We start from the raw sequence: 27,327 nt of genomic DNA on the forward strand, positions 1-27,327 counted from the left end.
TCCAACGCTTTGTTTGGAGGTTCGGGAAGGCTCTTGGCGGACTCTTCTGCATCCGAGCCGCGACTTGAGGTCCTCGGGGGAATGTAAACGGTTTGAGAGAACTTGAGGGGAGCTCGGGGAGCTCTAATCGGGCTCTTTAGGGTGCGGCCCACGGCAGGAGTTTTAGGCGCCTGACTGTTCTGAGGGGCTTTGGGGCCGCGGGGCATGAGAGGAGATGAATTCCCAGAAGTGGCTGTACCGGGCATCTGTGGGGTTGGGAGCACTCAGGGGGTCCGGGGACGCTTTTGGGGGGTCCCGAATGGGCACTGAGGGGGCAGTGAGGGATCCTGTAGGGTCTGGGGGACGCTTAAGGGACAAAGGGGTGGCGGATCCCAGGGTTAGAGCGCGGGGCATGACTGGGGTTGTAGTCCCGGCTCCAATGGGGCTCAATCCGGCCGCGGGGCATGACGGGAGTTGTGGCTACAGTAGGTACCGTCCCCGAGTCTCCGAAATCTGCCGCTGATTGGCTTCGGGCGGTGATAGGCGGGAGTCTTGGCAAATAGGATGCGGCAGAGGCGGGAACAGTCCATTCAACATCTCCAGTCCCTCCCAGTACAGTCCAGTTCATCCCCAGTACAGCCCACGTCATCTACAGCCCAAGTACAACCCAGTTCAACCCCAGTGCCCCTCACATCCCTCCCAGTACAGCCCAGTCCCTCCCAATACACCTGAGTTTATACCCAGTCCCTCCAAGTTCCCTCCAGTGTCATCCACAGGATGCCCCAGTGTCCCCAGTCCTCCCCGCAACGGCCCCAGTGTCTTCCACAGCATTCCCAGTGCTCCCAGTATGTCCCAGTTCTCCCGAGTCTCACTCCCAGTATGTCCCAGTGTCTCCCACAGCGTTCCGAGTTTTCCCAGTTTGTCCCAGTCCTCCTCAGTGATTCCAAGCACAGTTTAATTTCTCACGGTGGCCATGGCAGCCAAACCCAGCAGTGGGGTCAGTGCAGTGCCCATGGCCACAGCCCCTTGCAGGGCCCAGTGCAGCTTGGGCTGATGATCCACCCTCACAGCTGGCCCAGGGCAGCTCTGCAGTGCCTTTGGCGGCACCTGGGGCTGGCACACACCTGAGCAGTGTGTCTGTTTGCAGTGGGGAAACTCAGCAGTTTGAGATTGCTGCAAAAAACCCCAAAAAAGTGAAAACCCCTCTCAGGCTGGGTGCAGCCAGCTCTGCAAGCACAGCAGGGCCCAGGACAGTGAGGACAGACAGGATGGGGCTGGGCAATGTGGAGCAAGGTTGTCCACGCTGGGTCAGAGCTCCAGGCACAGCTTCTGTGAGCAGGCCAGAGCTGCTGAGGAGAGACCCTGGGTCAATATCAATCACAGAATGCTGCAATCACCTCTGATCCAAAGAGAAATGTAATAAAATATACCCTTTAAAAAAGGAATGTATATTTTATTACTGCTCTTTGAAATCTTTCTCCATAACTGGACTAGGAGAACTTTAATGACACTCTCAGGGCTTTGCTGTTGTTTACTTCAGACTCAGTCCTTGAGAGTGTCTTCAAAAAACTTCTCAAGAACTCAAAAGTTAAATTTAGTCTCCAAATTTTCTTGAAGTTTTAATGGCTCCCACAGAGGGACACAACTGCCTGCCTCTGCCTGCCCACACAAAGGCTCCTGCTGGGGGACATGCTGCACTACAGCCCTGCCCTGGCAGGGAAATTCCTTTCTGTTTGGGTCCCGTTTGGGTCTGGCTCTCCCTATCTGCCCCTTGCATTAATTCTTTCTTTCTCTGGCTGTTCTCTATTGCGCCAAAAGGATCCACCATCTCTGAAACTTCCTTCAGTCCCTCCCAGGGCTCCTCTGCTGTCCTCAGTCTCCACTGAGCACAGAGCTGCTTTGTCCCTGTACATGAATTTCCTGTTTCAGAGGGTGTCATTTATTCAGGCCAGAGCTCTAGTGAGGGATAACTCCCAACCTCACATGGACATGTAATTCTACCAGCGTGTTGCTTATATACAGTCACTAAATGTGAATTACAATTTAGCCATTTCCATAAAACCCACCCCAAGTTCCCAGATTCAGTCCTTGTTTTCTCTATTCCTGCACCCTTGAGCCAGATGTTTTCTTCTTCTCTTCCAACCATTCCTGTCGGGAAAGCATCCCCTGCATGCCTTGTTCCTGTGCTGAAAGTTCCCAGGCACAGTAAAAACTGAATTCACCCTTTTGGTATCAGCCCCAGGCTTTGTGTGGGCAGGCAGAGGCGGGCAGGAGGCAGAGCTGGGTGCAAAGGAAGGGCCCAGCCAGGTGGGGCAGCCGGGGGATGCCGACAGCCTGCAGGGACAGAGGCGCAGGGCAGGGACACCGTGGGACAGCCTGGGCTGCACAGGGCACAGGGATGGGCAGCAGCTGCGAGACAGCCCTGCCAGAGCCAACTTGGGCAGCACTTTGGCCATGGCTGCTGGGCCTGGGCCTGAGGCAGGAGCAGGAGACAAGTGACCCTTAAAGGGCTGGGGCCTCATTGCCTCCTTGTCCCTGCTCAGCAGCCTGGCAGGGGCCGCCCCACGCTCCTGCCCCTGCCATTGCACATCCCCACATGGCAGTGCCCATCCCGGGAAGAGCCCTGAGCAAGGAGGGAGGGACAGGATCTGCCTGGCCAGGGGCTGGGGCTCAGGCCTGGGCCCTGTGCATTCCTGAAACACATCCAGCTTTGCTCAGCACCAGAGACACCTTTGCCTTCTTTGTCCCCAGCTGTCATCACTGCCTCCAGTGTCCTGCGCTAACTGGAACCTGGGGACACTTTCCCAGTGGTGTCCCTCTGTGGGACATATTAAAACTTCAAGAAAATTTGGAATTTAAATTTAACTTTGTGCTATTGACTCTCAAAGACTGAGTCTGATGTAAACAACAGCAAAGCCCTGAGAGGGTCATTAAAGTTTTCCTAGTCCAGTCATGGAGAAAGATTTCGAAGTACAGTAAGAAAATATACATTCCTGTTTTAAAGGGTGTCTTTGATTAAATTTCTCTTTAGAGCAGAGGTGATTGCAGCATTCTGTGATTGATATTGACCCAGCAGCTTTGGCCTGCTCACAGAAGCTGTGCCTGGAGCTCTGACCAGTGTGGACAGCCTTGCTCCACATTGCCCAGCCCCATCCTGTCTGTCCTCACTGTCCTGGGCCCTGCTGTGCTTGCAGAGCTGGCTGCACCCAGCCTGAGAGGGGTTTTCACTTTTTTTGGGTTTTTTGAAGCAATCTGAATCTCCTGAGTTTCCCCACTGCAAACAGACACACTGCTCAGGTGTGTGCCAGCCCCAGGTGCCACCAAAGGCACTGCAGAGCTGCCCTGGGCCAGCTGTGAGGGTGGATCATCAGCCCAAGCTGCACTGGGCCCTGCAAGGGGCTGTGGCCATGGGCACTGCACTGACCCCACTGCTGGGTTTGGCTGCCATGGCCACCGTGAGAAATTAAACTGTGCTTGGAATCACTGGGGAGGACTGGGACATACTGGGGAACACTGGGAATGCTGTGGGAGACACTGGGACATACTGGGAGTGACACTGGGGAGGACTGGGACAACCTGAGGGCACTGGTGGCATTGCGGACAAAACTGGAGACACTGGGGCATCATATGGATCAGGTTGGGAAGAACTGGGAACAACTGGGAATGAACTCAGGTGTATTGGGACAGACAGGGCTGCACTGGGAGGGACTGGAGGGCCACTGGGGTTGAACTGGGTTCTACTTGGAATGAAATGGGCTTTAGTGGGGTTATATTGGTCTGTACTGGAATGGGCTGGACTGTCCCTGGAAGGACTGTGGGGGGTGATTTGGCTGTTCCCGCCTCCACCACATCCCATTTGCTGAGGCTCCCACCTATCACCGTTCCCAGCCAATCATCACTAGGAATCTGGGCCTAGGGGCCGTGCCTAAAAAGGCACCATATTTTCTCCTTGCATACAACTCCCATCACACTCCGCGGCCCCATTAAGCCCCATTGGAGCCGGGACTACAACGCCCGTCGTGCCCCGCGCTCCACAGTACCCCAGGATCGCCCCCATCTGTCCCATCAGTGTTCCCCAGACCCTCCACGATCCCTCAGTGCCCCCTTACCGCCCATTCGGGAGCCTCCGAAAGCGCCCGGGACCCTCTGAGTCCTCCTGACCCCAAGATGCCCTGTTATCAACAAAAACTCGGTTAATATTTTTTTATGAGAAAAAGTTTCAAAAAGGCAGCCAGACCACTGGCCCTGCCCAAGTTCTGTGTGTTTTGTTATTGTAATCACGGGTCGTTGTCGTTAATGGTTGTTTTTGTATTAGTAAAAGCCCTGGCTGGGGCGAGGTAATGGCCCTTCTCCTGGGTGGGGACCTTGCCCGAAGCTAAGTTTTGCCTTTCTCAGAATAGGGAAGACACCTGAGAAGGTGGGGGGGGTTATGCAAAGTGACTCGCAAGACCAGAATGCTTTGTGGGACCCCATCTCCAAACTCATGGAGAAACCCCAAAAACAACGAGCCACCTAAGAGCTGAGAGACTAGAGTGATGTCTGGACGTGAGGAACCGAGTGCTGAGCCTGCAGAGACGCGGAACACCTTCGGACCCTCTCGCCCTGACCATGGGAGGTGACCCCGGAGCTGAGACCAGGCCGACTGAGTGGGAGGGGCAACATCTGACGACACCATCTTATGGGATCAGGAGACCCAAAAGGCTCCCAAGAGGATCTGATCCCCAGCTCTGCCCCTGGTGGACAGAGCTGCGCATATCCTCCTCCTCTGAGTCGCCCTGGGAGACGACGGACGCTGCAGACCCGTCGAGCCGCCCAATCCTGAGCTGATCACTTTTAATAAAGGCATTACACAGGAGAAGAAGTCTCCTGGCCCTGTTTATTTCAGCTGGGGGCTCTCGTCCGGAATAGCCACGCCGCAAGAGGACTCAGGACTGGCCATCTTGGATCTTCAGAGGACAGCTGGCTACCAGGACCAGAGGGACCGGCTCAGGACAGCGACGCAGAGGAGCACCGGAGCACCGGACTGGTGAGAAACTCGGTGGCGGGAGCGGGAGACGTGCGTACGTGTGTGTGAGTGAGACGAGGGCCGGCAGCCGGACCTTCGAAGCGAGAGTGGACCCCTCATTACTGCGGTTCCGTCTTTTTGCGAGAAAAGCGGCCAGGAACAGGGGGACGCGAGTGGAATTAGTGTGAGTGAGTCGTCTCCCAAGGGGGAATAAAGGGCCCCCCACTCCGGGCGTGCGGAGTGAATTACTGTGTATGAGTGGCACGCACCCCAAAGTCCTGACAAAGGGAGGTCAGGCACTTTTGTAAGTCTCGAGAAGGATTCGAGTAAGATTTGTCAGTCCCGAGAAGGATTCGGGTGGTTCACAAGCCCTGCAGGCAAAGTAAGTCCTGACGAAGGGAGGTCAGGCACTTTTGTAAGTCTCGAGAAGGATTCGAGTAAGATTTGTCAGTCCCGAGAAGGATTCGGGTGTTTCACAAGCCCTGCAGGCAAAGTAAGTCCTGACAAAGGAGTCAGGCACAAACCCCAGCGAAGGAGGCTGCGGTTTGCTTTTAAGTCCTGATACAGTGAAGCCTAAAAATTGGCAGGTTAGGCAAACTAAAAATCAGGCAGTTGTTTCTCCTGACTGAGGGTGTCAGGCACGACCCGGATTCTTGGCCGTGGCTTCGTGTGTTTAAGTCCCGATAGATGTAAGACCTGACGCTGGGAAGTTGGGCAATCAAGAGATTGGGCAGTTGTTTCAGTATAAAGTCCTGAGCATCAGGCAGTAAATTTGAAGTTCAGTGGAGGAGGCTGGAGCTCCTCAAGGAAGGTTTTTTTGAAATTCCCGGTCAGTAGAGGCACCTTCGGGATATTTTTTATTGAGACTTGAAAAATGGGATGTTGTAGTAGTAAAAAGACCGGCAAGAGACTGAGGTATATACATCCCAATAGTCCCTTAGGAGAACTGTTAGTAAAATGGGATTCTATAGAGGCCACGGAGGGATTAGATAAAGTGAAAATGATCCATTATTGTATGGAAGTCTGGCCAGAATTAGAGGTGCAAGGAGGATGGCCTTGGTGTGGGACAAAGGATAAGTGGATGTGCCAACAATTAAATAATTATCTGACAGCTCGAGGGGATACTGATCCTGAGCAATTATTGTATGTGGCTTGCTGGTTAAAGAGTGCTGTTGGGGATGAAGGGGTGCGAATTTGTAAGGTACAGAGGAAGAAAGAGGGGAATGAAGGAGGGGATGATAGAACTAGTAAAAGATGGGACCCCCTGGATTATTTGCCTCCTTCTGCCCCTCCACCTTATAATCCTCTTCTTCAAGCACCTCAAATGGCAGGTCCGGTTCCTCCCCCGGCTGCCATCTCATTACCACCTGCTCAAACTCCTCCTTCTACCTCTTCAGCTTCTGCTATGATGAACCCAGTATCTCCTCCAGTTCCTTCTGCACCACCACAAGTGCCTACTCCACCTGCTGCATTCTCCACCCCTTCTCCAGCTCCGATTAATATCTACTCAGGTCCCTCTCCCCCTCCTATTGCTGTCCCTTTACCTCCTTCTACCTGGGACACAAATGCCTCCTCGCCCAGTAGACAGCTATCAGCAAATACACCTGCTGATGGGCAGAAAGTTCAGGGTAACCCAGATGTCCCTCAAAGTAGTTTGGCATCTGAAGATGGGCCATACTGTAGCACCAGATCCAAGACCTCCAAGGCAGAGAGACTCTTTCCCCTCAGAGAGGTTCCTATGGGAGGAGTGGCGGGAGGTGTTGGCTTTGTGAATGCTCCCCTAACTGCTTCTGAGGTGAGAGGATTCAAGAAAGAGTTGGGGCATTTAGTTGAGGACCCAGTGGGCATAGCCAAACAAGTGGATCAATTTCTAGGTCCAAATATCTACACTTGGGGGGAAATGAATTCCATCCTGAGTATATTATTTTCCCCAGAAGAGGTCCAGATGATAAGGGCGGCGGGCATAAAAATTTGGGAGAAAGATAACAGTCCAGGACCTCAGGTGCCATCAGGTGAAGAGAAATTGCCACTAACGGAGCCCAACTGGAACCCTAATCAGGAGGAGGGTAGGAAGGCCATGAGGGAATATAGGTCTTTGATAATACGGGGGATCAAAGAGTCAGTTCCCAAAGGAACTAATACCCAATTGGCATTTGAGGGTACACAGGAGAAAGATGAAGCTCCTGCTGCCTGGCTTAATCGCCTAAGGCGGAACTTTCAGTTGTACTCTAGATTAGACCCAGACACCCTGGAAGGTCAAATGCTACTAAAAGTCCAATTTGTTACCAAATCTTGGCCTGATATACGGAGAAAACTGGAAAAGATGGAAGATTGGCAAGAGAAGGACATTAATGAGTTATTAAAAGAGGCACTGAAGGTGTATTTAAGGAGGGAGGAAGATAAAGCAAAGGCCAAGGCTAAGATCATGGTTGCTGTAGCTAGAGAAAGTGCAGGGTGGGCGGGTCCACCACCAGGAGGAGGCAAGGATAGGTCAGTACTGTCAGGTGCAAGAGGGATGGAGACACCTCAAAGCCCTTTGAGAGAGCGACATTGCTCTTACTGTGGAAAGGCAGGACACGTCAGGAGGTTTTGTAGAAAACTCAGTCTTGATGAGGCAATAGCCAGGGAACAAGATAATTTAGGGAAGATCCTTAAAGGTGACGATTAGAGGGTCAGGGGCTTTACACTATAGGGGACCTGATGTAACATCTAGAAGAGCCCTTGGTAAACTTTGAAGTGGGACCCTTAAATGAAGAAAATTAGAATTTTTGAGTAGATACAGGAGCAGATAAGTCCTGTCTCAACAAAGTACTAAGAAGTATAGTATAGTATAGTATAGTATAGTATAGTATAGTATAGTATAGTATAGTATAGTATAGTATAGTGAAAAACATCTGAAGTTAGAAAAAAACAGCTAGGTAGAAAGGATATCCAATAGCACCAAAAACTGGCCAGTAATACTTAACTTGTAATAAGTGATGTGAAAGTAAAAGGTACCTTATTGTTGTCTTGTTGTGTGCGTGAGAGTGAGTCACAAAGTCAGCCTCAACTTCCCGGGCAGGTGGGAAGGGGGCAGTGGAAGTGTGTGTATGTGTGACCTGCAAACCAGGCTTGTGTCCCCCAGGCGGGTGGGGGCTGTGGCCAAAGAGTGTGTGTTACCTGCAAACGAGACTAGTGCTCCTCAGGTGTGTGAGGGAGCCGTAGCTGTGAGAGCGTGAGTGACACGCAGACAGCCTCACAGGTGAATGTGCACCAGAGGCAACCAGAGCCAGGGCCCTTCCAGGAGGCCCAGAGATGCTGAGACCTGTGGGCCAACCCCAAGGTGAGGGGAGCCACAGTGATTTTCTAGCAATAATGATCCAGTTTGTGTCTTGAGGGTGTGAAGGAATGTGTGAGAATAAATATAGACAAATTAGAATAGAGGTAATGTAGATTGTGCATTATAAGTTTTACCACATCTCCTTAGAGGGAAGTGTATTGTGTAGAAGAATGGCGTAAGAAAAAAAAAAAGAGAAAAAAATTCAAGTGTAAGGGGTTGAAAGAAGTATTTAAGCTGTAAGTGAAAGTGAGAAACAGAAGCAAGAGATAAATAGATAAGATCTTGAAAAATAGAACAGAAAAACCAGTGAAATAAATACACAGAAAAATAGGGGAATAAAAATACTTTGGGAGTTAAGTTAGCTGAGAAATACAACTCCTTGCAAAATACAGAGTATGTAGAAGTTGATGAGAGAAACATGCAAGCTATGGAAAAAGAGAAATTAACCAATAACATTAAACAGAGAAACTGAGTTTTGATAAAAATCATTAAATTGCAGACCACTAATGCCTGTGTTTGAAAGCCCGTTTCAGGTACTCTTCATTACTAATTCGACTGTGCAGACCAAAAGAAAATGGTTGGACTCACATCACTCTCACCCCCCTGGCATTGGACCAGGATTCAACACCAGTTTTTTTTCCCTCTGGCATTCTGGCATTGGACCGGACTGCACCCCATTCTTCCGCTGGCATTGGGCCAGAGTCCCAGTTTTTCCCTCTGGCATTGGACCAGAGTCTACACCACTCTCACCCCCCGGCGCTGGACGAGATTCATCTGCTTCACAAGCTAAATCACCTGAGTACACTGTGGTAAAAGGACCAAAGGATTTAAAGTTGACTCTCAGAAGGAAGAGTCAAAAAGACTAAACTGTGTGGGAAAAAAAAATTGTTAAGAGTTCTAATATTGCTTAAAATGTTTTAAGACTGTTCTGTGTAAATTATGTTGGTAAAAAGTTTAAGACTGTAAATAAGTAATTCTAGTTAAGTTCCCCAATTTATTTCTAAAGACTCCAGGTTAATCCTCTACAGAACACTCCCCTGGGAGGGGAAACCAAAATTGGTAGGGAACAGACCAAGAGAGGTTTAACCAGAGAAACGGGTAGAAGGGACTCTAAAGAGCTTGGAAGCTTTTCCTCAGTAAAGTTCCCCAAGAGGCAAGGCCGGGTGGGCAGGCTGTGTGAGATGACCCATACCGGACTCTTGGGAAGGGTAGTGCTGATGGCTCTGGTTGCTGGTGGTGCTCTGGGGTGCCCAGCTGAGTCGTGCAATGAATGCTACCAACCCCGCTGTGAGGAGGAAGTGAGCTCCTTGTCGAGAGTCCACATCAGTTCTAACCCTGATTGTGTTAACCTCTCCCAATTGGTCTTTTATCAAAAAAATAAGAGAGTGTATTGGATAATATACAATACTGCCACTTTTAGGCAGCCACTCCTAGGAGAGTGCCCTATAGGGGAAGCCTGGTTGTGCTTTAAATGGGATGCTGCTGAAACAAGCTCAGCAGATCTAGTAAAAAGCAAAGAAATGGTGAAAATAGTAAGAAAAATTGTTTGTTACAAGTATTTATATGAGTGTACTGGAAAAGAGATAAACCCCTTTAGGAACACATTTCAGGGGAGCCTTAAACCCCTAGATTTGATCTCGTCTGGCAGCTGCACCGCTGGAGTGATAAAACCAATTTTCTTATTACCCAAAGAAACTGGATCAAGTTTGGGAGTTCCTATATATAATTTGGGAGAAATTAAACAGAACAGGCACAGTGAAATAGAAATTGAGAAAATCCAAAATTGTAAAAGCCAAATTCGGATCCCAATATCTATGTTAAACAAAGTTATTCGGCTCCAGGCAGTATTAAAAATAAAGAATTCAATTATTAGGAACATTTCAAACGAAATAAAAAGGTTAGTATGTGTAAATAATGAAGATCAAACTCCTACACTTGATCCCAGTGGGTGGGAGAACCTGGAGATTTTCAAAAAGGATGTGTGGGGAAAGGTAGTTTTTCTCGCTGTGTGTGCACTTGGAGGATTGCTATTTTTACTATGCTTATTTATCTGTTTCAGTAAAATAGTGTTTGCCGTGAAGACAAACCTGAAGAAACCAAGGAAAGTAACAAGGTTAAGTAACCGTGATTACCAAAGTGCACAAGAGATTTATATTAGATTCAAAACAAAAATTAAGAGTTGATGCGAGCTTAGAGTTTAAGCTCGATCAAAGAAAAAGAGGGGGGACTGTTATGAACAAAAACTCGGTTAATATTTTTTTATGAGAAAAAGTTTCAAAAAGGCAGCCAGACCACTGGCCCTGCCCAAGTTCTGTGTGTTTTGTTATTGTAATCACGGGTCGTTGTCGTTAATGGTTGTTTTTGTATTAGTAAAAGCCCTGGCTGGGGCGAGGTAATGGCCCTTCTCCTGGGTGGGGACCTTGCCCGAAGCTAAGTTTTGCCTTTCTCAGAATAGGGAAGACACCTGAGAAGGTGGGGGGGGTTATGCAAAGTGACTCGCAAGACCAGAATGCTTTGTGGGACCCCATCTCCAAACTCATGGAGAAACCCCAAAAACAACGAGCCACCTAAGAGCTGAGAGACTAGAGTGATGTCTGGACGTGAGGAACCGAGTGCTGAGCCTGCAGAGACGCGGAACACCTTCGGACCCTCTCGCCCTGACCATGGGAGGTGACCCCGGAGCTGAGACCAGGCCGACTGAGTGGGAGGGACAACATCTGACGACACCATCTTATGGGATCAGGAGACCCAAAAGGCTCCCAAGAGGATCTGATCCCCAGCTCTGCCCCTGGTGGACAGAGCTGCGCATATCCTCCTCCTCTGAGTCGCCCTGGGAGATGACGGACGCTGCAGACCCGTCGAGCCGCCCAATCCTGAGCTGATCACTTTTTAATAAAGGCATTACACAGGAGAAGAAGTCTCCTGGCCCTGTTTATTTCATGCCCCGTACAGCCACTTGTAAAAATTTATCTCCTCTCATCCCCCGCGGCCCCAGATCCCCTCAGAACACAGTCCCGCGCCTAAAACTTCTGCCGTGCCCCGCGCCCTAAAGAGTCCGGTTAGAGCTCCCCGTAAGTTTCCCTGAGGGTTTCAAGTCGAGGCTCGGACGCAAAAGTGTCCCCTAACAGCCGTCCCGGACCCCCAAACATCGTGATCGAGCCACTTCCGGGACTTCAACTCCCATCAAGCTTCGCTGCGCACGTCCGGCGCTATTCCATCCGGGACTTCATCTCCCGTCATGCCCGGCGCCCCACCGAGGGCCATTGCAGTTGCGCCTCAAACTCCCGTGATGCTCCGCGGCCCTATTAAATCTTATGATACCTGCGCATACAACTCCCATCACCCCCCGCGCCCCAGAGAGTCCCGTCAGCGGTTCCCCAAGGGCCCGCCCGGACCCCGAAGGGCCCCAAATTCCCCTCCCTGACCTCCAAGGGCCCCCCTGGATCCCCAAGTGCTGCCCCGGACCCCGAACTGTCCCTCGGGATCCCTGAGTGCCCCACCAAGTGCCCACCCGGCTCCCCCAAGTGTCCTCCAGACCCTCAAGTTCTCTCTGAATTCCCTCTCCAGACCCAAAACTGCCCCGAATGTGCCCCAGAAATGTCTCCAGGGACCCCAAAGTGCTGCCCCTTGACCCTGTGTGAGAAAAAGATGATTAAAAAGATGATAAAAAAGATGATAAAAAGACGACAAATATAACTAATTACCATAAAGAGGAAGAAATAAGTCGCCAAGAAATAATAATTAATTAATGGAAGGAATTGTGTTTTTCTTAATTAAATTAATTAATTAATGAAAGGAATTCTTAGAATGAGGGACAATTTTTTTTTATTACTAAAAAATGTATAGATTTTTAAAGGAAAATATAAAACTAATGTAATAAAAATAATAAAAATATAAATTAGAATATTATGTTTATAACTTTATTTATTAATTAAATTTTTTTTATAAGGAAAAATACTTTCATTTTTTTATGTGTTTTGAGATGTCAGTCCCCGGTGGGCCATGTCAGACATAGGTTGGGGGTGAGGAGCAGCTTGTCCAAACAGGGACAGCCCCTGCAAGGGGCTCATTCTTCTCCCTGCCCAGACCTCCTAAGGAGACATTCAGCATCAAGATCACCTGGGAAATGCTTCTGTCCCTTCTTCTCTGAAATGAAAACAAAAAAAAATATTCCGTTGACTGAAAAGAAAAATCATGAGGTGCACATTGGAATCTTCCTCCTGAAAAGAACTCCAAACTGACTCCAATCACTGCACAAGCCCTGGAGACCCAAAGACAATGGAAGGGAGACAAAGAGCTCCTGAGGGCTTTCTGTATTTTAATCAGCCCCACGCTGGATTTGGGGCTGGCTCCAGGAGCCTCAGGCATGCAGAGAAGGATGGAGAAGCTGCTCAAGGAGTCAGCAGCAAAACTCCAAGTGCCTTGGAGCATGGCTGGGCCCCAGGGAGGGCAGGGAGTGCCCAAGGCTGCCCAGGGCCTGGTGAGAGCAGATCCTTGAGGACAGGATTGCAGGGAGCCCAAGGCTCTGAGCAGGGAACTGCAGTGCTGAGCAAGGCCTGGCTTGGCTGGGTTTTCTCTCCTTTCAAGAGTCTCGGGGTAGGCACTGTTGGTTTCAGGTCCATGGTCCCTGTGCTGCTCTTGGCCTGTTCTGGTTAGGGTGACGAAGGCAAAAAGCTCTGGCCACGGTCCTGATGTTGTGTTATGTTTTCTCTGGTTAGAAGCGTTATTTTAATTCTTCATTTGCATGGTGGCTTGTTGTTCTAGGTGTTTTCATTAGGTCATTCTTTTCTGTTATGTTTTATGGGATTTTCATATTTGGTTATTATCTGACACAGTCCTCTTCTTTATGGTGTTGGGCGGTTAAACAACTTAGATGGGAGTGGGAATGATAGTAAAAGATTCTAAAATCATAAAATTCGGGGAATTAGAAAGAAGCTAGACATAGTGGGGCCATAGAAAAATGTTAAAAATAGACTCTGGAAATGTTAGGCTTTGTGTTTGCCAGATCATGTGAATTTACACCTGTGTAAGCAGTATATGATAAAAGATATAATTGTTAGATGTGATGATTGTTTAGTAATTATATACAATTATTTTATAATCATAAGAAGAATTCTGAGAAACTATGTTAGATGTTTGAGGGGAGGGGTCACGATGAGCCCATGCTTGGCTGAAATCTATGTATACAATAAAACAATATAGGTTTAATAATTAACATTAAAGTTATATAAGGATTGACTATAAAAACATGTTTGTCCCGAATACATGTCGGAGACAGATTTGGGTTGTACCCTTGACACCCAGAGCTCTTCAATAAAAGCACCTGCATTGAATCATTCTCGTGATTATGCGCTTCTGAACGCTGACAGGAGCAGTGGGGGTAAAACCTGACAGTGAGGGGATTTACATAATTATAAATCCTTTAACTAGCATTGGAACTTGACATAACTGTTAAACATTCAACAAACATTCTATAAATAACATTGGAACTTAATATTAACTCCTTTAACAATGAACTTTATATCAACTCCTTTAACAATTGATTCTCTACAATTTCCCCCTTTAATTGTTCGATTGGGCTCAAGCCTGCATCATTTAGCAATTACTTCTTCTTGAAAGTATAATTTTTAATATTGGTTGTAAATTTGCTTGGCATCTTCATGTTCTTGATCATTCATTATCATGATTACTTTTACTTCTTTTTTATTAAGCTCTTTTGGTATCATTACACTTGCTTGTACAGCAGATGTTACAACTCGGATTATACAGGGGAGCATGCAAGGTAGGAGGATCAAACCAGCAATTTCACATAAGATGAAAAAGGTTTTTTTTTCCCACCAGTTTCCTTTTAATGACCAGAAATTGTCCCACCAGCTGGTATCGAATGTAGGGGTCCACTCTGGTGTTCCAACATAAGCTAACTTCCAGATTTCCTTTGAGATATTTCTAATGACTTCACTGCAGTCATCCATTTCTAAGCAGCACTGGGGGAGTTAAATTTTCCACATATGCTTCCATCATCAGCTAATAAATAAACTACTGCTAGTCTGATTTGATACACCACAGCTCTAGTCTGGGATAGTTGGTCATTTATGTGGTCTAAAGCTAGAGAGGCTCGGTTCGATACCATCTCGAGTGCTGCCTGTAATCTCAGAATCCGATTTAACTCCGTATAAATTGGGGTCCGGTGTCCCCAGGACCCATCTTGAGCCTGGGTTGCCGGTCCATGAGTGCAAATTATTTCCTGGGGGGTCCATACTGTGTTTTTCCATGTCTGTGTTCCTCCAATTTCAATTAAGTTTCTTTTTGGTCAGCTAGATTTGTTCAAATCATCACATACTGGGACCCCTAGGTTCAATCCAGACTCTTTTGGGAGTAAGAAAAATGACGGTTTAATAATTCCGATAGTGCAAGTGCTGCTCCACTCCCCGGGTAATTCAGTGTAAGCCACATTCCCACATATCCAAACCAGGTTTTCTGGAGCTTTCCAGGAAGCATCACTGATAGTCATTGGAAATTCCCAGTACTTGGATATTTCTCTCACTCCCCAGAATGGGTCCATTCCTCTTATTCCTTCCTTTCTTTATTTATTTATTCCTTTATTTATTCCTTTATTTATTCCTTTATTTATTCCTTTTCCAGTACACTCATGGAGTTTAGATCCTTCTCGGTAGATACACCCTGTTTCTTTCTTCCCAATGGATTTTCAGTGTTAAATTTATTATTTTAAATTATTATTATTATTATTATTATTATTATTATTATTATTATTATTATTATTATTATTATTATTATTATTATTATTATTATTATTATTATTGTATGATATTAATATATAACTTATATTATATTATAATATATTATATTATATATAATAGATTCTATATTGATTAATTAATAATATTATTATATAAAACTTATATATAATAAATATATAATTAATATTAATAATATTAATTAATATACATTATATATTATATAATATATAATTATATATATTATATATAATTAATATTATTTTATATATAATACATAATATATTATACAATTATAATATATATATTAGTATATATATTATATATTATTATATATATAATATAATATAATATAATATAATATAATATAATATAATATAATATAATATAATATAATATATTATAATATAATATAATATAATATAATATAATATAATATAATATAATATAATATAATATAATATAATATAATATAATATAATATAATATAATATAATATAATATAATATAATATAATATAATATAATATAATATGTATTATAATATATATAATATTAATATTATATATAACATTAATATATAATAATACTATTTTATTATTATTATATATTAAAATAGTATTTTAATAAATTAATATTACTTCTTATTGTTTAATGTATAATATTTTAATAAATTAATAATATTATTCATTATTTAATAAACATTTAAATTAATAAATTAAAATGGTATTGTTTATTATTTAATAAAAAATATTTATTTATCCAATATATAAATAATAAATAATACTTCCAGTATTTATTGGGTTCTCTAGGGACCTACCCAGCTACTGGATGTTTTATTTCTAAATATCTCTTACAGGATATTTCTCCTACTGGGGTTTTATAAATTTATACATTTTATACATTTTCCCATTCGTAGATATACACTACTCTTCTCCAATTATTTTAGACTTCAATTCCCACCATTCTTTTCCTCTTTGTCCAATAGCTGGTACCTTTTGTCTTGTTTGTGTCCATTTTAAGATTTCTATTGGTCTTAAGCTGATCCCTTCCCAAGGCCAGACTTCGGCCATTTATGTATTTCCACAGATCCAGCAATTAGTTAAATGTAACTCTTTCCTGATCTTTTCCACTAAATCTATGAACAAGTTTTTCCCACGAGATGTTTCTAGGTCTTCTTTCTCATTTACTGATGTTGTTACTTCTTTCTCTTTTATTAAGTCTGCTGTGCCTTTTTGACTGGACTTACGTTCAAAGCAAAGCCAAGCATCTCCTATAGGATGCTTCCCAAGCAGTCATTGCAGTCATTCTATATTTTGTGAAATCAAATAAGTGTTCCCGTACCCTTGGCAGGTTGTTAACAGAGAGAGGTTGACACAGTTTAGATTTAAATTTGTATGTACTCGTATTAAAGATCCGGTTTCTTCCCCTCTGTAAAGGGGGTAGTAACATTTAGCACATGGGCTCTTCTGACTTCCCAGCATGTTGTTAAACAAGTTAGATCAGTAAGAGCATTCCCAGGAATCTGGTATGAGGCATTCCCTAAACTCTACAACTACTGAGCTGCACCCAGTGATTGGAGTGGCTGTTTTTAGGCGGACTGTAGACTCACCCAGCCTTGCCTCCTGGTTATGCTTTTCTCCTACAGAAGAGCTCGTTGGTTTTAGTACAGAGTTTTTATTCTCTCAGTGTCAACACATTTGACTTTTCTTTACTAATTTATTTTTGCCCTGAGGGATGTTTTATAGGAGATTGGTTTGTACACTAAGATTGGAGTTAACTGGGGTATTTAAACTTCTTCACACAAAAACATGACCTAAAACCCTTGAACTCAATGATCAGATGACTTTAAGAATTATCGGTATCCAAAATTATAGAAAAAATACTCCAAACAAATAACGAGGTATTTACTCTTACGCCTAATCCTACAAAATCACAATAGACACCAAAACAAGCAAAGGCTCCAACACAAACTAAAAACTGTACATTCATTAATAAACACTAACTAATAATAAATGCAACAGGAAAGTATCTGCTTTTCAAACTCAAAAGTAAAATATAAATAACATTAACTGCAATTTTTAACAGTTCTTAACAAGTTTTGATTATTTAAACAGTTCTTAACAAGTTTTTGACTATAGACAGTCTCCAAGTCTTTAGGTCTCCTCTGGAGGGTTAGCTTTAGATTGTCTGAGTGATTAGTCACAATCCATTCATTAGAAAGCTTAGTAGGGGATGTGGTTGGATTTGACTCTTCAGTGGGAGGTGGTGCAGGTCCTTTAGTCTGGGTTATATGTGTCCACCCCTTCTCTTGGGTTGTATGGCTGTATTGGTGGTGAGTAGGACCTGAAAATGGCCTTCAAACTTAGAGGTTAAAGGTGCAGAGTTCCATGATTTAACTAACACCCAGTCTCCTGGATTGATGTTATGTCCCTTAGTGTCTAAGGGAGAGGTTTGAAGGACCTTTTTCCTAAGATCTTTGAATCTCCTTCCTATGGCCTTTACCTATTTTTGGGTGGCTGTCTCTCCTTCTGGATAAATTCCCGTGCTATACGGGGTTCTCAAGAAGGGGAGTCCAAACATCATTTCATAAGGTGAGACTCTTATACCTGTTTGAGGCCTTGTTCTTATTTGTAACAGTGCTAAGGGTAGACATTTAAGCCAATTCATCTGGATTTCTGTAACTAATTTAGTTAACGTGTTTTTGATGGTTTTATTAATTCTTTCTGCTCCTCTGGAGCTCCGGGGATGCCAATGGGTTGCGCAACCTCCATTTCATTCCCAGGGCTTCAACAACTTGTTGTAAGACTTTGGCAGCAAAATGTGGAGATTGATCAGAACCAATATTATTTATCAACCCATATTGGGGAATGATGTTTTCTAGGATTGCTTTTGTGGCTGCTTGGGCTGTCTCTGTTTTGGTCAGGAACGCCTCTACCCAATGGGTGAGGTGATCCACGGTCACTAATAAGTGTCTGTGTCCCTGGACAGGGGGCATTTCTGTGATGTCTACCTGCACACTTTGGAACGGCCGCAAGGCCAACTCTCTTCCCCCAGATCAGACAGTACTCTTCTCATTAATTTCTGATTGATTTTTTGGCAAGTTAAACATCCCTTGGTAACTGCCTTTGCTATGTTAGGTACTCCCATGCACATTTGATCCCTTGGAAAGTGGTCACATAAGCCTTATATTCCCCAATGGGTCAACTCATATAACTCTGTCATCACCTTTCGGGCTAGAGCTTTATTTAAAATTTGCCATCCATCAGGGGTCCACCATTCTCCATTTTCTTTTTGCTGTCCTCTCATCTTTTCTAACTCTCTTAATTCGTTCTCGTCAAAGATGGGTCTTTCCTCTTTTCTTTCTCTACTAGGTGTTCCCTCTATCTTAAGAATTTTAATTGGTCTACCTTGGTCCAAGGCTACTTCTTTTGCTACTTGATCAGCTAAATGATTTCCCTTTATTTCAAGGGTGTCTCCTTTTTGATGACCTTCTATGTGACCTTTGGCTATCTCTATTGGTTTCCTTAGGAACTCTAGTACTAATTTTCTTATCTCTTAATGTATTAAATTTTTGCCTTTAGAATTTATGTACCCCCATTCTTCCCATATTTTTCCAAATGTATGGACAATTCCGAATGCGTACTGGGAGTCAGTATAGATTGTTCCTTTATCTTTTTCTAGTAAATCTAGCTGTCTCTTCAGGGCATAGATTTCACAGCACTGGGCAGATCAATTTGAGGGTAGCTTTCCCATTTCCTGAACTTGCATGTTCTGCCCATTTATGATTGAAGACCCTGAGACCTGTTTACTGGCTACCATTTGTGATGATCCACCTGTAAATAAAATTCTCACATATGGGAAGGAGTCATCTTCTAAATCTTCTCTCACTTTAGTCTGCATTTCAATAATTTCTAAACAATCACGATCCAGGTCTGTTTACAGCTCTCCCATGAGGAACTGGGCTGGATTTAAACATTTTGAAGTGACTAATTCGAGGCCCGTGGTACTTATTAGGATGACTTCATGGTTTAGTATTTGGGCGTCGGTTAGCCACTGAGGGGCCTTGTGACTTAAAACATCTTTCACATTGCGTGGGGTATGAACCTGGATCTTCCCCTTTCAGGTTAGTTTCTGTGTGTCTTCTGTTGGGGTGGCTGTTGCCGCTATCACTTGCACACAGGCTGGCCACCCTCTGGCTACTGGATCTGGTAACTTGGAGAGAGATGCGACCGCTTCCTGAATCCTCCCCAATCCCGTGTAAGGACTCCGCAAGCTGTCCCCTCTTCCACGTTTACCAATAGGTCAAAGTTCTTTATAAGGTCTGGTAGGCTCAGTACAGGGGCAGGGGACAATTTAGTTTTCAGATTCCGAAGCTGTTCCTCGTCATTTGAGGTCCAGGTTGCAGGCCCTGAGTCTATCAATTTGTCATATGGAAATTTAACACTTTTTAGTATACTGATCAAGCCATAATCTGCAATACCCAAATAAACCTAGTAATTTTCTAACGTCTCTTTTGGTCTTTGGGGCAGGGATGGACGGAATTCCCAAAATTCTCTTGGGGCTTGACCTTTTATACCCTTGGCCCATTATATGTCCTGGATATGTTACTTCTTGTTCCACAAATTGCAGTTTCTTTTGTGATACTTTTAGGCCTTTTTTCCCCTAAGAAATTTAGATGCTAGTATGTTAGAACTTCTAACTTTGTCTTGTTCTCACCCAGATACAAGTAAATCATCAATATATTGTAAAATAGGCACCCCATTCTCAGGTTTAAAGTGTTCTAGGACTTCTTCTAAAGCTTGCCAAAAAGGTTGGGGGTTCTTTAAACCCCTAGGGAAGATGTGTCCACCTTCGTTGCTGTTTTCTTTTCTTTTAAATGTTCTCCCATTCAAAGGCAAATCAGTTCTGGCACTCTTCAGCCAGGGGACATGCCCAGAAGTCATCCTTTAAATCCATGACAGAGACCCATGCATGCTCCTCAGGTACTTGGCTTCAAACGATGTATACGGGTTTTGTACTACCGGGTGCCTCGCAACCGTTCTTTTATTAACTTCTCTTGAATCTTGTAGTAATTGATACCTTCCATCAGCTTTTCTCAACGCTAGTATGGGAGTATTATGTGGAGACATGCATGGTGCTAAAATCCTTCCTTTAATAGCTGGTCAATTACTGGGGCTGGTCCTTGCTTTCCCTCTGGGGAAATTGGATACTGCCTTACCCAAATGGGGGAGATGTCTTTCTGGAGCTCTACTTCTACTGGTGAACTATTCAAACAACCAATTTTCCCTCCTCTGCTCACACATTTGGGTTGATTTCATCTATGTCTCCCTTTGTTAAGACCATTATTTGTACTACCATTTTTCCTTCTTTTGGCATTACTCCAGTTCTCAATTTGATTTGTAAATCATGTCCTAATAAATTACAACCTAACTTGGGGATGTAAATGAACTTAGCTCGACACTCTTGAATTTCATCTAATTTCTACATCTTCTATAATCTGGGCCTCAAATGGTTCTCCTTTGGCCCATTGTACTTTGCAGACCTTCATACCGACTGTGATTCCTGTTGGTATTTTAGTCACACATGACTTGTCTGCTCTGGTATCAACTAAAAATTCAAATTCATCATTCTGGGGACCAATCTCGGAATTTACAAAGGGCTCTTCTAGATGATTCATTAAATTCTCCAGGGCATAGAACTTATTCCGCATACCTCTCATCTCTTCTTAAGTTTTTCTCTAGAGTTTCTTGCTCCCAGGCTATGGTTTCATCTAATTGGAGTTTCTTACAATTTCTCTTTAGGTGTCCTTTCTCTCCACAGTAATAACAATATTTGTCACTGAGTAGAGCCCTCGCCCCTTTTGGTCCAATAAAACCTTTGTCTCTTCTAAGTGGTTCTACTGGCGTGTATTTCTACTGGCTCCCACACTTTCTCTGGCTATGGCTGCCATAATTTTAATTTTTATTTTTTGTCTTTTCTTCTTCTCTTCCTATATATACTCTTATGGCTTCTCACAGCAGTTCATTAATATTTTTTCCTGCCAGTCCTCTATTCTTTCTAACTTTCATCTGATATCTTGATGTAGTGACAAATTGTACCTTGAGAAGGACTTGGCCTGTCGGAACCCAGGACACACCTCTGGGTGCCCTGGAGGACATGTGCCCCTGGCAGGGGGCTGGGGATCCCTGGCAGCGGGCTGGGGAGTCCTGGCAGGAAGCCAAAGATGCCTGGGATTTTGATCTTAACCCATGGAGCAAATTACCACCCTTGTATGAAGAATTACAAGTCACAAAATTTAAGTAGAATGATAATGAATCTGTCAGAGGGTATAAAACGGTATTTTGGGGATTTTTATATAGAGGTCTAGGAGGCAAGATGGAGGGACTTGGGTGTTGTCCTATTCTTCTTCCTTCTTCTTCTTAGTCTCCATGTTCTTGGTGATGGTGGCATTTTAGGATTGGTTTAGAGTAGAAGTAGACTGTCTAACATAGGTGATAGGTATTGGGAAATAATGATAAATAAAGTACACGTAGTTCATAGTATAAAATGTAGACACCAGCCCTGGGATGGGGAGTGTGCCTCTGTCTGACCTGCTAAAAACATCTCGGCAGGCCAGAGAAAAAATGTTATAGATAAGAAACAATAAAGAACCTTGGAAACCAGAGCCGAAGAATTCAGACTCCTTCTTGGAAACATCAGGCTGAGAAAAAAGGATTCTTGGGGTCATCCCCGACTGCAGGGAACCCAAGATTGGCCTTCTGGGCTGTCTGGGTCAACATCAGAGTAAATCTGGAAGTTTTGCTTTAGCCTATTAAGCCATGGTGCTGGGGTCTCATCTTGTTCCTGGGTGCCGTCAAATGCTAACCTGGTATTACTCCCTCTAGGGACTGATTCTTTATCCCTCTGGTCATCAGGGACCTGTGATCTCTCATGTTCCTTCTCCCCTCTTCTTGAATAGGGTCCCAGTCAGGCTCCACTAAAGGCATTTTTTTTTGTCACCTGGGGGCCTGGGTTGGTTTTCTTGCTCCCAAATTTTCATTCCTGCAGTTCTTATTATTCGAGTCTCTTCTGGGGAAAATAGGATGTTAATGATGGAGTTCAATTCTCCCCATGTATAAATATTGGGGGCTAAAACTGGATTAATTTGATTTGCTATTCCTACTGGCCAATCTCACTGGCCACCCTGCACATGGGAACTTCTCTGAGGGGGAACAATTTTTCCACTTTACCCACTTTGGACCGGGTGTTACAACATCAGCTGTGGAGGCTGACTGGTTAACTTCACTCTTGGGCATGAGATTCTGAGATGTTGTTTGGCTTCTCATTTGTGCTGGGGGAGGCAGAGCAGGAACCTGCTGGTGAATTAGGGGTGCATGAGATGGTTGAGGTAAGGGAACAGTAGTGAAGGGTAAAGAGAGTAAGGAGAGGGTAGAGGGGAAGGTGTTGGAGGTATAACTGGGTTAGGAGGTGGTAAAGGAATGACAGCTGGGAGAGGAGAAGGAACTGTGTCCACAGCAAGAGGAATTGGAGGAAGGATTTGAGGTACTGCAAGGGTAGGAGGAAGTAAGTGGTCAAGGAGGTCCCAGTTTTTGTCAGCCTTCCCAGCCTCTCCTTCTTCTTTTACTTTCCTAGCTTGCTTTCCCTCTTTTAATTCATAGACTCTTGTATTTTCCTCCTCTGAGGCGTGCTTTACCCAACAGGTGACATTCTGTATGTGATGGGCCGTTTGTAGGAACTTGGGACAAAACAGAACGTGCATCACCTTTGGACAGAGAGGCAGGTAACTCAGGAAATGTGTAAGGATGTTGTTAGGTCATGCAGAAAGAAAGTTAGAGAGGTGAAAGCTTAAGGCTTAACCAGGCCATATCTGTGAAGGATAATAAAAATGTTTCTATAAGTACATTAATAGCAAAAGGAGGTACAAGGCCAATATCCATTCATTATTGGGGGAGATACGGTTTCCAAATATGAGGGAAAGGCTGAGGTACCTAACCGCTTCCTTGTCTTAATTTTGAAAAATCAGACAGGTTGTCCTCAGAACAAGAGTTCTCCTGAGCATGTGGATGGGCACAGGGAGCAGAACAGCCCCCTGTAATCCAGGAGGAAGCAGCTGGGGACTGGCTGAGCCACTCAGATGCTCACAGGTGTCTCTGGGAACAGATGGGATCCATCCCAAGTGGGTGGGGGAGCTGATGGATGAGCTCACCAAGCTGCTCTCCATCATTTACCATCAGTGCTGGCTCAGCAGGGAGGTCCCAGAGGACTGGAGGTGCCAGTGTGAGCCCATCCCCAAGAAGGGCTGGAAGGGGGATCTGGGGAACTCCAGGCCTGTCAGCCTGACCTGGGTGCCCGGCAAGGTTATGGAGCAGATCACCCTGAGTGCCATCACAGGGCACCCACAGGATGGCTGAGGGATCAGAGACAGCCAGTGTGGATTTCAGTATCTGCACTGATGATCTGCATGAGGGGACTGAGTCCAGCATCAGCAAATCTGCAGATGACACCAAGGTGGGTGTGAGTGTGGATCTGCTGGAGGGTAGGAGGGTTCTGCACAGGGCCCTGGACAGGCTGGATCCAGGGCCCAAATCCAACAAGGTGAGGTTTAACAAGTCCAAGTGCTGGGTCCTGCACTTTGGCCACAACAACCCCTGCAGTGCTACAGGCTGGGGACAGAGTGGCTGGAGAGCAACCAGGCAGAAAGGGACCTGCAGGGACTGATGGACAGCAGGCTGGACATGGGCCAACAGTGTGACCAGGTGGGCAAGAAGGCCAAAGGCTCCTGGCCTGGCTCAGGAATGGTGTGGCCAGCAGGAGCAGGGCAGGGATTCTTCCCCTGTGCTCAGGACTGGTTGGGCAGCCCCTTAAATGCTGTGTCCAGTTCTCGGCCCCCTAATTTAGGAAGGACATGGAAGGGCTGGAGCATTTCCAGTGAAGGGCTACAAGGCTGGGGAAGGGTCTGGAGAACAAGTCCTGTGTGGTGTGGTTGAGGGAGCTTGGGTTTTTTATTGGTGAGAAGTGGAGGCTCAGGGACACAAGCTGGTGTCAGGGCACAGGTTGGACTTGATGTTCTCCAAGGTCTATTCCATTCTGAGTGATTCTGTGATTTTCTGAAACCACCCTTGGAGCAGTTGCACAATGAGTCCTGGGCCTCCTCTTCAGAAGCTCCAGCAGCCCAGGCCCCTCAGCTTCTCCTGCCAGCCCCAAAGCCCATCCTGTCAGTTCTGCAGAGCCTCTGCAGCTCCTCCTCACTGCCCAGAACAGGGAGCCCCAGAGCCAGACACAGCAGCCCAGATGTGCCCCCCTGGCCTGAGGTGCCTCTGGCAAGGGAGCAGCACCAGGCACTGCAAGAGCCTGCAGACAATTCCTGCAGCACTTGTAGGATGATCCTGCTGCCCAAGGGACGTTCCCATGGGACCAGGTCAGGAACTGCAGTGGGGAGTGGGGCCAGAGAGGAAAGGGCAAACAGGGATGGGCTGTTTGCAGGGGAGGGGACAGAGATGGGCAAGAGGAACAAATTTGTACAAGCAAAGAGTACAGAAAGCAAAGGTGAAGTAAGGGAAATGGTCAGGGCATTTTGGGGGTGGCTGCCAGGCAGCCCTGGCTCTGACCACCAGTGTCTGCAGTGGCACAGGAAACTCCCAGCTCATGGGAACAAACTTTCTGGCTGACTGCAGAGGCCCGGACAAAGCTGAGTGGTTTCCCTGGTGTGCCCCAGCCCTTGCTGGCCCCAGGGGCTGATGGCATTTGTGCTCCCTCAGGTTCATGTCCCCACACCAACAGCATGGGGGTGCTCCTGCCTGCTCTGTGCAATGCAAACAGGGGCTGCTGAGCCAGTGCTGCCGTGTCTGTGCCTGCAAGGATGGGGCACCTGTGTGAGCTGGGGGAGAGGCCAGGGCTGCAGAGGGGGGATGTTGTTGGCAGCTCCATGAGGACGCTCTGGGACGCTGCCCTGAGCTGTGCAGCGCACTGGGGATGGATCAGCCCCTGCTCTGCTGCTCCTTCCCCTCTGCCCCAGGGCCCTTGCAGAGCCCCAGCCATGCTGTTTGCCCCCAGCCTGCCCACAGCCAGCCTGGGGCTGCTCACGGGGCTTTTCTGTGCTGAGCATTGGCCTGGGTGTGTTCTTGAGAGAGCCTGGGCAAGGAGCCTGGAGCCCCCAGGGCCTGGGCTGAGGCATCAGCACTGCCCCAGCAGTGCCCATGGCCTGTCCCTGCTGCAGCCCCGGCACTGCCATCCCCAGGGCTGTGCCCAGCCCCGAGAGCACTCAGGCCCTACAGCAACACCAGGGCCACCAGGGCAGCGGGGCAGGGCCACGGCAGCAGCACTGGCAACACCAAGTGCTGCTGCTGCTGGGCACAGCTGCTGGGCCAGCACTGATCTGCCTCCAGCTCTGCACACAGACATTACTGCTGCAGCTCCAGAGAAGGCAACAAAAGGGCATATCTGCAGAAAACTCTGCTGGGACATCCTTTAGCTACTTTGAAGCACTGAGGGTGCAGCCCCACATTGACACAGTCTGTGCTACAGTGAGTGTGGAGAGAAACAAAATGACAAATGGCATTTTCAGTGCCATTTCTCTGTGGAAAATACAGAAGGGCTTGACAGCTAGCTTACAAAAAAAGCTGCGGTAATGGATGAAATAACAATTGATGATTTTAGAGTGTATCCATAGCAAGGAAGAAGACAAAGCATCAGCATGCGAACAGATTTGAAAAGATACATGTAAATTTTTGTAAGCTAGACTAGGTGCATGCATAAATGTGTATACGTACCTTATTAAATTTCTGTAAAACTTTTGCTAATTATATTGATACAAAGATCTTTGCTCTAATGAATATAATAAGTTATTGTGATGTACTTAATGACTTTAGGATGATGCTTTCTTAAAACTATAAAAACTCGAGAACACATGTTGGTCACATCCAATCTAAGAGTATCAGACAAGATTAAAAACATAAAACAAAGAAAAAGAACCTCCAAAATGAAACCAACAGAATGTATCAAAAACGAGTTTTATTACAAGTGATTTGCAGAAATTGGAAAGCAGTTTAATGTTCCTGGAAGCACCCAGTCATCAGTCTCCACACTGCAGCCTTGAGCTCCTGGTTCCTCAGGCTGTAGATTAGTGGGTTCAGGGCTGGAGGTACCATCGAGTACAGAACTGACAGGGCCAGATCCAGGGATGGGGAGGACATGGAGGGGGGCTTCAGATGAGCTAACGCTGCAGTGCTGAGAAACAGGGAGACCACAGCCAGGTGAGGGAGGCAGGTGGAAAAAGCTTTGTACCGTCCCTGCTCAGAGGGGATCCTCAGCATGGCCTTGAAGATCTGAATATAGGAGAAAACAATGAACACAAAACAACCAAAATTTAAACACACACTTACAGCAATTGGGACAAATTCCCTGAGATAATGTTTGGAGCAAGAGAGCTTGATGATCTGTGGGATTTCACAGAAGAACTGGCCCAGGGCATTGCCATGGCACAGGGGCAGGGAAAATGTATTGGCTGTGAGAAGCAGAGCAGTGAGAAAGGCACTGGCCCAGGCAGCTGCTGCCATGTGGGCACAAGCTCTGCTGCCCAGGAGGGTCCTGTAGTGCAGGGGTTTGCAGATGGACACGTAGCGGTCGTAGCACATGACAGTCAAGAGATAAAACTCTGTTGCTGCCCAGAAAACAAAAAAAAATACTTGAGCAGCACATCCTGTGTAGGAGACGTTCCTGATGTCCCAGAGGGAATTGTGCATGGCTTTGGGGACAGTGGTGCAGATGGAGCCCAGGTCAGTGAGGGCCAGGTTGAGCAGGAAGAAGAACATGGGTGTGTGCAGGTGGTGGCCGCAGGCTACGGCGCTGATGATGAGGCCGTTGCCCAGGAGGGCAGCCAGGGAGATGCCCAGCAAGAGGCAGAAGTGCAGGAGCTGCAGCTGCCGCGTGTCTGCCAATGCCAGCAGGAGGAAGTGGCTGGTGGAGCTGCTGTTGGATATTTGCTCTGCCTTGGCATGGGGATCTGTAAAAATAGTAATCATGGAATCATTGGGTTTCGAGAGGACTTTAAATATCCCAGCACAGCCTGGGGGCACTTTCCCCCCTCTCCCTGCTCTGAGCTCTGCTGCCTGGAGCTGTCCCTGCCAGCAGCTGCTTCCCTGTGCCCAGTGCTGGGCCCTGCCAGTGCTGCCAGAGCCCAGCCCAGCCCTGGGGGCTCAGCTCTGCCCTGAAGACCCCTCCCAGCTCTGGCACTGCCCGGGGGCAGCTCTGGCTCTCCAGGCTCTGATT

The 27,327-nt window shown here is 46.2% G+C and overlaps 1 protein-coding gene across 1 annotated transcript; it reads right to left on the bottom strand.

The window, feature by feature from the left end:
• Positions 1-26,105: 26,105 nt before the first annotated feature.
• On the bottom strand, positions 26,106-27,032 carry LOC134413908 (olfactory receptor 14J1-like; the record flags this gene model as incomplete). The annotated part of the gene is made up of 1 exon (XM_063147928.1): positions 26,106-27,032. A coding segment is annotated over one exon (927 nt), but the record flags the coding sequence as incomplete, so codon positions are not given.
• Between the last annotated feature and the right edge of the window lie 295 nt (positions 27,033-27,327).

The sequence above is a fragment of the Melospiza melodia genome, unplaced genomic scaffold (assembly GCF_035770615.1).
Source record: "Melospiza melodia melodia isolate bMelMel2 unplaced genomic scaffold, bMelMel2.pri scaffold_61, whole genome shotgun sequence".
NCBI classification, from domain to species: Eukaryota; Metazoa; Chordata; class Aves; order Passeriformes; family Passerellidae; genus Melospiza; species Melospiza melodia.